This window comes from Triticum aestivum, chromosome 6B (assembly GCF_018294505.1).
Source record: "Triticum aestivum cultivar Chinese Spring chromosome 6B, IWGSC CS RefSeq v2.1, whole genome shotgun sequence".
NCBI classification, from domain to species: domain Eukaryota; kingdom Viridiplantae; phylum Streptophyta; class Magnoliopsida; order Poales; family Poaceae; genus Triticum; species Triticum aestivum.
The window spans coordinates 575,220,874-575,232,892 of NC_057810.1; the positions used below are offsets into that span (position 1 = coordinate 575,220,874).

General features: G+C 43.2%; 1 protein-coding gene across 2 annotated transcripts; it reads right to left on the reverse strand.

Moving 5' to 3' along the window:
• Positions 1-216: 216 nt before the first annotated feature.
• Positions 217-4,954, reverse strand: LOC123138112 (uncharacterized). 2 transcript variants are annotated; one of them, XM_044558017.1, is made up of 6 exons: positions 4,368-4,954; positions 3,421-3,642; positions 2,829-3,003; positions 2,477-2,741; positions 599-804; positions 217-502 (listed from the first exon to the last, which is right to left on the reverse strand). In XM_044558017.1, exons 1-4 carry the CDS (start codon positions 4,880-4,882, stop codon positions 2,673-2,675), a joined length of 981 nt encoding a protein of 326 aa, XP_044413952.1. In that variant the 5' UTR covers positions 4,883-4,954; the 3' UTR covers positions 217-502; positions 599-804; positions 2,477-2,672. The 2 variants fall into 2 exon arrangements, with proteins under 2 accessions (XP_044413952.1, XP_044413951.1); XM_044558016.1 differs by having other exon boundaries at positions 2,493-2,741; positions 4,368-4,953.
• Positions 4,955-12,019: the final 7,065 nt, after the last annotated feature.

The window sequence follows — 12,019 nt, forward strand, 5'->3', positions numbered from 1 at the left end:
CAAAGCGGCGCCCGTTCGTTTCCATGGACTTTGAAGAATTTAGGCAAAAACAAAGACTCCCTTGCATGCAACAAGGTCTCTTTAGGTTAGCTTGCGTGGGTCACCTTAACCGCAACCTCTTGTAACACCCAGATTTTGTATGTGTTTGCTCCTTTTTAATAATATCGGCAACAAATTGCGAGTTACTACAAAAAAAAAGTAGCACATCACACACCATAACACCACAGCCGGTGATTGATTGGGTTGATTTTTCTATCAAAGTATAGAACACTCACATATTCAAATCAGCCAAAGCTGCAAATAACTAGCAGATTATACAGTTATATCGTTTCTTCTCAATGTATAACTTAAATAATATAAGCAAATGGGTAGCGCATCACACACCACCGCCCGAAATTAGTAAGCGCCTAGATGGTACAACATATTTCGCCGTCCTTCTCTGGCCATCAAAGTCTTCATCAGTATCTTCCTTGCCTCTTGCTGAATCCGGATCATAAAGCATCTAAAAAGAAACAAATATGTGAGAAGAATAACACTTCAGTAACAGCACGTTAATTAATAATAATACAACTAAATGCACAAGATGTGGTGGCACTACCTTGCATTCAAGCCTCACCCTATCCTCTTGTGCTTTCAGCTCATCTTCGTTATATATAGCAGTCCACTCTGACATACTGGTTAGAAGATCTGCATTGATGAAACCCATGCATGGCAAAGGTGTGTTCGGATCACCATGCCTGTAGTTTTCATCACTGGGATGTTTCATATCAACACGCCCAGTACAGGTACAACCATAGCATTGACCTACAAAAGGACGGGCTACGTGAGAATTAGGGTCATGCAAATTAATCTTCATCATATCCTTATAAAGCAATTTACAGAAAGTCGTAAAAATTAGAGTCATGAGCAGGAGCAACTTAAGAGTGTCACAAGCAGTCATTCAACTATCATTTTTTCTTCGCAACCCCAAATTTTAAAGTGCCGCTTCATGTGAAAAGTACCAGTACTAGCACATAAAGCAAATACGGTCATTTCAAATATTTTCAGACTCAAAGCATGCGTTTTGAACATTCAAACATTCGCCTAAGTACCTAAATGAACTGGTCAAATCGAATCGAATTCATATGAATTACGGAATTCAAAACTTGGATTAAAAAAATAAAGGAATCAAGTAATTCAAGGATAAGAAAACATTTGGTTTGGCTCCTAACTTAAATTAAACGTTTAAATCTTCCTAAAAACTGATGAATTTAGGGTATAAAAAATCCATGCCACTAGTTCAAACTAAGATTCAAATACTAATTGTTTTGGAAATCAAAATATAATCTTCATAAAATCAAGAGACAATCAGTACAAGTATAACAGCAAACTGAAGTGCAAGTGCAATTATAATGGGATATAATATTTTAAAGGATATTTAAGCACTTATTAAGAATCCTTTTTGAAAAGGCTAAAAATGGTATTTGTACCGTTAAAAAAATATTTTCCTCTCAAATATTTACCCAAGACATATTTCATCCTTTTGAACCCCCCATATGAGTTTAACCACATTGTCATGTTCAAGATCTTGATCAAATGTTGAATAGTCTAGCCGCAGCTCAGATCGTGTCATGGCAGTGTTTTCGGTCGTTTGCCATGGCAGTGTGTTTTGACTGTCATGGAAGCAGTTCTAGGCTGCCATGGCAGCGTTTCCCGTTTCCTGTTTTTTCAGTTTCTGTTTGACATTGGCTCCAAGTTTAAAACAACTTGGAGCGAGTTTTATGTGTGGCACCATCTGTTTGTGGAATACCACGAACGTAGTGGATTGTGGGCTTGCACGTTGCTTGTAGCATGAATAAATAGATGAGAAAGGAAACAGAAAAGTCACAAGTTTTGTGCGCCGCACAACGGTTTTGCGACCGGCGGTTGTTCTTTGTGTCGCGGACACGGCTACCGCGGCTCCCCAAAGCACCGTCGCTGCTCTGCTGATGGTTGCGCACCTCCCATACCTCTTCTATGAGGAGAAGACCACCACCGCCGTCTCAAATCAAGTCCAGGCACTCCTCAACAACTCACAGGTGGTCGGTGACATCATCAATGGTGATGGTGTGCAGGTCCAGCAGCATCTCAATTGAGATCACCATTTGAACAAACTTGGTGGGAATGATGCGAAGGAATTTCTGCACGATCTTGTCACTGTGGGAGCGCAAGGAATTCGCCACGCCTGTGATGCGCATGGCAAAATCGTCAATCGACTCAGGTCCTGCCAGAGCCATTGTGCGCTTGCCTCACGCACGCGGTAGCTGCCGAGCGCAAGGAATAACTTACCCATTGTTCATATATATGTGGGACTTAGGTTCAACTATGGTAGTACTGATTAACCATGCAAGCTACTTAAAAGCATAGGAACTCGGTACGTAAAGACGAAGTCCAGAATCACTACTCATGGATGTGCGTTGTAAAGCTCACAAATTGTATGAATAAAAGTTAGCATAACCTTAAAGAAATAATACCATTATCATCAGACTGAAGCATGCAGATACGGCTGAGGGCGTAATCTTTGTGATCCTTACGTGTTACTTCAGCAAAGAAAAGATTGCCAAGATCATCATCATCCCCTTTAGTCTTTATCATCAAGTTGATATGATAATAAAACCTATATAGGGAACCTTTTGGCTCACGAATTGCTTTAGCTATAGGGAACCTTTTGGCTCACGAATTGCTTTAGCACATAGAATGTCTACGAGTTCATATGCAATATCCTGAAATTAGAAGCATTAATAGCATCAGCAGCTGTAGACCCTGCTTGGTGAGATTGAGGGCAGACAAGAAAAAAGGAGAGAGCAAACCTCTGACAGATTGTTATCATCATTGTACTTGTCCAGTAATGCTTTAAGCATCCATACTTCAGGCCTACGGCTCTTCTCAAAAGCTTGCGCTTCCAAAGTATTTCTCCTTATGCCATCAGGCCAGTAAAGGGCACGGCGTACTTTCCTTTCAATCATGGAAAGCCCATCCATGCACCTGAAGTATATGGTTAGTAAATTTGTTTATTTTTTAGCTGGAGAATGCTACATACTATTTTAGCGTTATAAGAAAAACATATGATTACCAAAATGACACTATTTTTACCAGTTATATGAAACCTATTATTCTGGCTATCAGCGTACTTATCAGAAGAAAAGGAGCATACGTGGACGAGACACACTAAATGCTACCCAATTGAACAAGTAGCAAGTCGAGTAAAAAAATATACTTACAAATAACATGATAGCATAGCATCAATACTTAAACTTCACTGATATTTCATATATGCTTATGATTTATGCACCACTCCAGAAATTCAGAGATAAAAAAATGATTCGGACTGCATAACATATTTGAATATAATCAACTGAAAATATGAAGAAATGTAATAGAGATCTAGCTCAGGAAGTTTACATCATTTCACACTGTTTAGCATGCTCAGAGTTGATAGCATCTTGGACCTCCTGTAAGCTCTGAAATGGCCCGGACAGAGTAGGATATGTGTGGAAAAAACCACACATATCAACTCTGACATAATATTTGATAGTCAGGCGAGTAGGGCTGAGTGCAAAAACGGGGCGTGATGGTGGGAATATTGCATCGGTACCACTCACTGTCTGGTCCGTGACCTCGCGCCTAAAGTAGAAAACAAGAGATACGTGATTCGTTGGAAAAAGGAATTATAGTTACTTTTTTCTCCATAACAGGATTCTTAGTTCTCGTACATTTTCAATTAAGAGCCTCTTGGATTCTTAGGATTGTAAAAACGCACGAATAGAAAAAACACAAGATTGGAATGTCATGCCCATTCAATCCTATAAAATTTGAGTTTGTTTGATTACATCACCAAAAAGTAAAGGATTTTTCAAGAGGTTTTGAGTGAATGCTAGATTTCCTATGGAACATAGTAAACTTATTCCTTAGGAAAAATTCCTACTCCCTCCATCCATATATATAGGGCCTAATGCATTTTTCGAGACTCCCTTTGACTATTGATAAGATTAGTAGTATATGAGATGTATGATGTGAAAATTATATTGTTGGAAGCTCCTATCACGTACGAATTTGATGGTATGCTTTGTGTAACTTGCATGTCATATATTATTTCTAACATTTGATCAAAGTTAGCTTCCAAAAACGCATTAGGCCTTATATATATGGTTAGAGGGAGTACATGATTCAACCATGCAAATCGAAAGACCAAAGTAAGAACAATTCGTAAGGATTCTAAGCCTCTAAAAAATCCTTTGAATCAAAGAGGCCCTAAGTAATTTATAGTGAATCATTAACCTTTCGTTTCACGGCTCAATATATTTTTCATACCATTCCTTATCATCATAGCAGATACATAAACAACGTACCGTTGAGGCAGCTCGGCTTTATCGAGTAATTCTTCAATGTATTGCGCACGGGACAGATGACGGTTCGTCGTCCGGAGGTCGGAGTCGACTTCGAGTCGTGGCGGCCCACCTTCCGATCCGTCACGGGGCCTCGTCCGGGGGTCGGGGTCGACTTCGAGTTGTCGCGACCCGCCTTCAGATCCGTCAGGGCGGCGTCCGGTCGGCATGACAGGCGGCGGGTAGGTGTTTCTTTGCACGGGAGCGAAGGGAGCGGAGGGAGCCGGGTGGTGGCGGCGGTGTGCGGGCGTCCGGAGGTTGGAGTCGACCTCGACTCGTGGCTGCCCGCCTTCAAATCCGTCGCGGGGCCTCGTCCAGCGGTCGGAGTCGACTTCGCCTTCAAATCCGTGTCCATCGGAGCGGCGGTATCCGGGCGGTATGGGAGACGGCGGAGGCGGCGGGTAGGTGGTGGGAGCCGAGTGGTGGTCGTAGCGGCGGCGACGACCTGGCGGCAAGCGGGGCGGCACGCGCGGCGGCATGAGGGGCAAGGGCGGGGGCGGTGGCGACGTTAGGGCTTCGATTTTTCCTTTTCTTGGACGGAGTTTCTGAAAAAAAAAATCGTAGTCCATCATCATGGCTAGCTTTACAGGACGCGTTTGGTAGCCCGTTTAGAGGCCAACCAGGCCCGTATGAAATCAAACTGGGCTATTTGACTCTTCGCATATAATATTTGGCCCGCATCAGACGAAGATTAGAGCACCTGTTAGTTAGGCCCGTCAGAAACGGCCGAATCAACAGTTTCTAGCGAGGCAGACTTGGTCGAGCCAGGGAGGGAAACGCGGCGCTGAGCTCGTGCGACCACAGAGATGGAGCGAGCTCGCGCGCGTGTCGGAAAAATCAACGGGAGAATTTCGACTCACCTCTCGTTGATTCGGTCGCCTTATACCCTTCGCCTCACCGCTGAAACTCCCGCCGCCCTTCTCCCGCCTTTCAAGCTCTTCCGTCGACGCGCATCAGCATCAACGAGCAGGTAGTGTTGGGGAACGAAGCACGAAAATAAAAATAAAAATCTACGAAACACCCAAGATCCAATCTAAGAGATGCATGCATAGCTACGAGAGGGGAGTGTGTCTACATACCCTTGTAGACCGAAAGTGAAAGCATATATAACATGATTGATGAAGTCGTACTCTTCGCGATTCAATCACGATCCAAACCGATCTAGCACCGAACGGACGACACCTTCGAGTTTAACACACGTGCGACTCGGCAACATCTCCTCCTCCTTGTGATACAACAAGAGAAGTATGAGAAGTAGATGGGATCTCAACCAGCACGATGGCGCGATGGAGTTACTCCGGCAGGTCTTCGCGAGAGAATATGATGGTGGGAACGGGGAGGGGCTACGCCAGGGTTTTAGGGTGCGGCTCCCCTCCTCTCCCTCCACTATATATTGGGGAAAGGGCAGGTGGGACGCAACCCTTAGCCCCTCCTCCAAGGCGGGGCGCGGCCAAGGGGAGGAGGAGTCCTTATCCCGTATGATAGATGGGACTCATTCCTTCCCCTTCAGGGACTCTTCCCCCAAAGCCACATGGACTCTAGGGGGCTAGTGTGCCTTTCCCATCTAGGCCAGGGCGCCTCCTCGCCCCATGGTGGCCCTGGGGGTGGTGGGACCCACTGGTGGTCCCCCGATACGATGTCGGTATTCCTCCGAACTTTTTTGGTACCCTAAAAATGACTTCCTATATATTGTAACCCACAAGTATAGGGGATCAATTGTAGTTTTTCGATAAATAAAAGTGTCGAACCCAACGAGGAGCTAAAGGTAGGATTTATATTCCTTTCAAATTCTATCGACCACCAGTACAACTCTACGCACTTAACGTTCCCTTTACCTAGAACAAGTATGAAACTATTTTGTAAATGTAAGGATAAGTTTGCAAGAATAAAACTAGATGTACTTAGAGAGAACAAAACTACGAGTAATTTGCAAGATAATATAAGTTAATTGTTTAGTAGAAAGCTTTTGTAACACAAGAGAAGGATTTGTCCCTAGGCAATCGATAACTAGACTGGTAATCGTTATTGCAATTTTATATGAGGGAGAGACATGAGCTAACATACTTTCCGTACTTGGATCATATGCTCTTATGATTGGAACCCTAGCAAGCATCTGCAACTACAAAAAGATCATTAGGGTAAAACCCAACCATAACATTAAGTACCAAGTCCTCTTTACTCCCATACGCAACAACCCCCTTACTAGGGTGTAAGTTTCTGTCACTCTCGCCACCCACCATAAGTGAATTATAAACGTATTGCAACACCCTACGGCGGTAATTCCACACTCTTGCGCGACACGGAGGACACCATAGGACAGCACCAAAATAAAACATACAACTCAAACCAATCACGATCATCAATCAACCCATAGGACAAAACAAATCTACTCAAACATCATAGGATGGCAACACATCATTGTATAACAATATGTGGCATAAATTGTTGGAGAACGTAGCATGCAATTTCAAAAAAATTCCTACAATCACGCAAGATCCATCTAGGAGATGCATAGCAACGAGAGGGGGAGAGTGTGTCCACGTACCCTCGTAGACCGAAAGCGGAAGCGTTAGTTTAACGTGGTTGATGTAGTCGAACGTCTTCTCGATTCAACCGATCAAGCACCGAACGTACGACACCTCCGAGTTCTGCACACGTTCAGCTCGATGATGTCCCTCGAACTCTTGATCCAGCAAAGTGTCGAGGGAGAGTTCTGCAAGCACGATGGCGTGGTGACGGTGATGGTGATGTGATCCGCGCAGGGCTTCGCCTAAGCACTACGACAATATGACTGGAGGAGTAAACGGTGGAGGGGCACCGCACACGGCTGAGAAACAATTGATGTGCCTTGGGGTGCCCCCTGCACCCATATATAAAGGAGGAGAGGGGAGGAGGTCGGCCCTAGGGGGCATGCCAAGTGGGGGGGAACCCACTAGGACTCCTAGTTCTAGTCACCCCCCTCCTTCTTTCGGAGGGAAAAGGGGAAAGGAGAGGGAGAGGGAGAAGGAAAGGGGGGTCGCGCCCCCTCCCCTTGTCCAATTCGGACTCCCCATGGGGGAGGCGCGCGCCACCCCTTATGGGTTGCCCTATCTCTCCCCTATGGCCCATGTGGCTCATTACTTTCCCCGGGGGGTTCCGGTAACCCCTCGGTACTCCGATTAATATCCGAAACACTCTGAACCATTCCAGTGTCTGAATACTATCGTCCAATATATCAATCTTTACCTCTCGACCATTTCGAGACTCCTCGTCATGTCCATTATCTCACCCGGGACTCTGAACAATCTTCAGTCACCAAAAACACATAACTCATAATACAAATCGTCATCGAACATTAAGCATGCGGATCCTATGGGTTTGAGAACTATGTAGACATGATCGAGACACCTCTCCGGTCAATAACCAATAGCGGAACCTGGATGCTCATATTGGTTCCCACATATTCTACGAAGATCTTTATCGGTCGAACCGTTATGACAACAAACGTTGTTCCCTTTGTCATCGGTATGTTACTTGCCCGAGATTCGATCGTCGGTATCCTCATACCTAGTTCAATCTCGTTACCAGCAAGTCTCTTTGCTCGTTCCGTAATGCATCATCTCGTAACTAACTCACTAGTCACATTGCTTGTAAGGCTTATTATGATGTGCATTACCGAGAGGGCCCAGAGATACCTCTCCGATAGTCGGAGTGACAAATCCTAATCTCGATCTATGCCAACCCAACAAAACACCTTCGGAGATACCTATAGAGCATCTTTATAATCACCCTTTTATGTTGTGACATTTGATAGCACACAAGGTATTCCTCCGGTATTTGGGAGTTGCATAATCACATAGTCAAAGGAACATGTATAAGTCATGAAGAAAGCAATAGCAAAAAAAACTTAACGGTCATTATGCTAAGCTAACGGATGGGTCTTGTCCATCACATCATCCTAATGATGTGATCCCGTTCATCAAATGACAACACATGTATATGGTTAGGAAAGTTAACCATCTTTGATTGACGAGCTAGTCTAGTAGAGGCTTACTAGGGACACTGTTTTGTCTATGTATCCACACATGTAACAAGTTTCTAGTTAATACAATTCTAGCATGAATAATAGATATTTATCATGACATAAGGAAATATAAATAACAACTTTATTATTGCCTCTGGGGCATATTTCCTTCAGTCTCCCACTTGCACTAGAGTCAATAATCTGGATTACAATGTAATGATTCTAGCACCCATGGAGTCTTGGTGCTGATCAAGTTTTGCTCGTGGAAGAGGCTTAGTCAACGAGTCTGCCACATTCAGATCCGTATGTATTTTGCAAATCTCTATTTCTCCCTCCTTGACTTGATCACGGATGGAGTTGAAGCGTCTCTTGATGTGTTTGGTTCTTTTGTGAAATCTGGATTCCTTCGCCAAGGCTATTGCTCCAGTATTATCACAAAAGATATTCACTGTACCCGATGCACTAGGTATTACACTTAGATCGGATATGAACTCCTTCATCCAGACTCCTTCATTTGCTAATTCCGAAGCAGCTATGTACTTCGCTTCACATGTAAATGCCGCAACGACGCTTTGCTTGAAACTGCACCAACTGACAGCTCCACCATTCAGTATAAATACGTATCCGGTTTGTGACTTAGAGTCATCCGGATCAGTGTCAAAGCTATGTAACCATTTACGATGAGCTCTTTGTCACCTCCATAAAGGAGAAACATATCTTTATTCCTTTTCAGGTACTTCAGGATGTTCTTGACCGTTGTCCAGTGATCCACTCCTGGATTACTTTGGTACCTCCCTGCTATACTTATAGCAAGGCACACATCAGGTATGGTACACATCATAGCATACATGATAGAACCTATGGCTGAAGCATAGGGAATGATTTTCGTTTTCTCTCAATCTTCTGCAATGGTTGGGCATTGAGTCTGACTCAACTTCACACCTTGTAACAGAGGCAAGAACCCTTTCTTTGACTGATCCATTTTGAACTTCTTCAAAACTTTATCAAGGTATGTGCTTTGTGAAAGTCCAATTAAGCGTCTTGATCTATCTCTATAGATCTTGATGCCCAATATATAAGCAACTTCATCGAGGTCTTTCATTGAAAAACTTTTATTCAAGTATCCTTTTATGCTATCCAGAAATTTTATATCATTTCCAATCAACAATATGTCAGCCACATATAATATTGAAATGCTACAAAGCTCCCACTCACTTTCTTATAAATACAAGCTTCTCTGAAAGTCTGTATAAAACCATATGCTTTCATCACCTCATCAAAGCGTATATTCCAACTCCAAGAGGCTTGCACCAGTCCATAAATGGATCGCTGGAGCTTGCACACTTTGTCAGCACCTTTAGGATTGACAAAACCTTCTGGTTGCATCATATACAACTATTATTTAAGAAATCCATTAAGGAATGCAGTTTTGACATCCATTTGCCAGATTTCATAATCATAAAATGCGGCAATTGCTAACATGATTCGGACAGACTTAAGCATCGCTACGGGTGAGAAAGTCTCATCGTAGTCAACTCCTTGAACTTGTCAAAAACCTTGCGCGACAAGTCAAGCTTTGTAGACAATAACATTACATCAGCGTCAATCTTCTTCTTGAAGATCCATTTATTCTCATTGGCTTGCCTATCATCGGGCAAGTCCACCAAAGTCCATACTTTGTTCTCATACATGGATCCCATCTCAGATTTCATGGCCTCAAGCCATTGTGCGGAATCTGGGCTCATCATCGCTTCCTCGTGGCTCGTAGGTTCGTCATGGTCTAGTAACATGACTTCCAGAATAGGATTACCGTACCACTCATTAGCTTCCTCGCTAATTGGTGTAGGCATCACTGGAACTTATTTATGTGATGAACTACTTTCCAACAAGGGAGAAGGTACAATTACCTCATCAAGTTCTACTTTCCTCCACTCACTTCTTTCGAGAGAAACTCCTTCTCTAGAAAGGATCCATTCTTAGCAACAAAGATCTTGCCTTTGGATCTGTGACAGAAGGTGTACCCAACAGTCTCTTTTGGGTATCCTACGAAGATGCACTTCTTCGATTTGGGTTCGAGCTTATCAGGCTGAAGCTTTTTCACATAAGCATTGCAACCTCAAACTTTAAGAAATGACAGCTTAGGTTTCTTGCCAAACCATAGTTCATATGGTCTCGTCTCAACAGATTTAGACGGTGCCCTATTTAAAGTGAATGCAGCTGTCTCTAATGCATAACCCCAAAATAATAGTGGTAGATCAGTAAGAGACATCATAGATCGCACCATATCTAATAAAGTACGATTATGACGTTCGGACACACCATTACGCTGTAGTGTTCCAGGTGGTGTGAGTTGCAAAACTATTCCACATTGTTTTAAATGAAGGCCAAACTCATAACTCAAATATTTGCGTCCGCGATCAGATTGTAGAAACTTAATTTTCTTGTTACGATGATTCTCAACTTCACTCTGAAATTCTTTGAACTTTTCAAATGTTTCAGACTTGTGTTTCATTAAGTTGATATACCCATATCTGCTCAAATCATCTGTGAAGGTCAGAAAATAATGATACCCGCCGCGAGCCTCAACACTCATCGGACCACATACATTAGTATGTATTATTTCCAATAAGTCAGTGGCTTGCTCCATTGTTCCGAAGAACGGAGTCTTAGTCATCTTGCCCATGAGGCATGGTTCGCAAGCATCAAATGATTCGTAATCAAGTGATTGCAAAAATCTATCTGCATGGAGTTTCTTCATGCGCTTTACACCAATATGACCTAAATGGCAGTGCCACAAATATGTTGCACTATCATTATCAACTTTGCATCTTTTGGCATCAATATTATGAATATGTGTATCACCACATCGAGATTCAATAGAAATAGACCACTCTTCAAGGGTGCATGACCATAAAAGATATTACTCATATAAATAGAACAACCATTATTCTCTAATTTATATGAATAACCGTCTTGCATTAAACAAGATCCAGGTATAATGTTCATGCTCAACGCTGGCACCAAATAATAATTATTCAGGTCTAAAACTAATCCTGAAGGTAGATGTAGAGGTAGCGTGCCGACGGCGATCACATCGACCTTGGGGGAGATGACGATGGTGATGATCATGAGCATGAGGACGAGCAGGACCCATATACTCAGTGGCGCCTAGCAACTTATTCCGATGGATCACCTCTTCTTGTCTGTATACAGGGCACTTCTGATGTTAGTAAGGAAGCATGTGTTGTATCGCATGGTCACACTCTCTGGACCTATTCCAACATCCATTGCAGGGTATTCGGGATGGATACTAGTGTGGTAGCGCCAACACCTTCTCCCTGGTTCAGTATTGATAGTCTTGGAGAAAACTCGCTCTTCCTTGGACAAAACTATCCAATGATGGTGAAACGCAATCCAGCTGCTGTTGACACAATGTTTGATAGAGGCAAAGGTGTCCTGTCTTTTGATGAGATGATGGATATCGCTTTGGTGGAAGTCGACTTTGACGATCTGACTACGAACATGCGAGGACATCGCGCCTTAGAAATCGCTAAACCAACTCCGAGAGGTTATTGACCACACCGGAGCACGATCAACCTGACCACAAAGGTTT

Excerpts from the sequence above, each read along its gene's own strand:
- LOC123138112 (XM_044558017.1), bottom strand. The coding sequence starts at position 4,882 with ATGCCGCCGCGCGTGCCGCCCCGCTTGCCGCCAGGTCGTCGCCGCCGC. Across the intron at positions 3,643-4,367 it reads AAAGCCGAGCTGCCTCAACG|GCGCGAGGTCACGGACCAGA; the intron begins GTACGTTGTTTA and ends TTTCTACTTTAG. Across the intron at positions 3,004-3,420 it reads GCTAAACAGTGTGAAATGAT|GTGCATGGATGGGCTTTCCA; the intron begins GTAAACTTCCTG and ends CATATACTTCAG.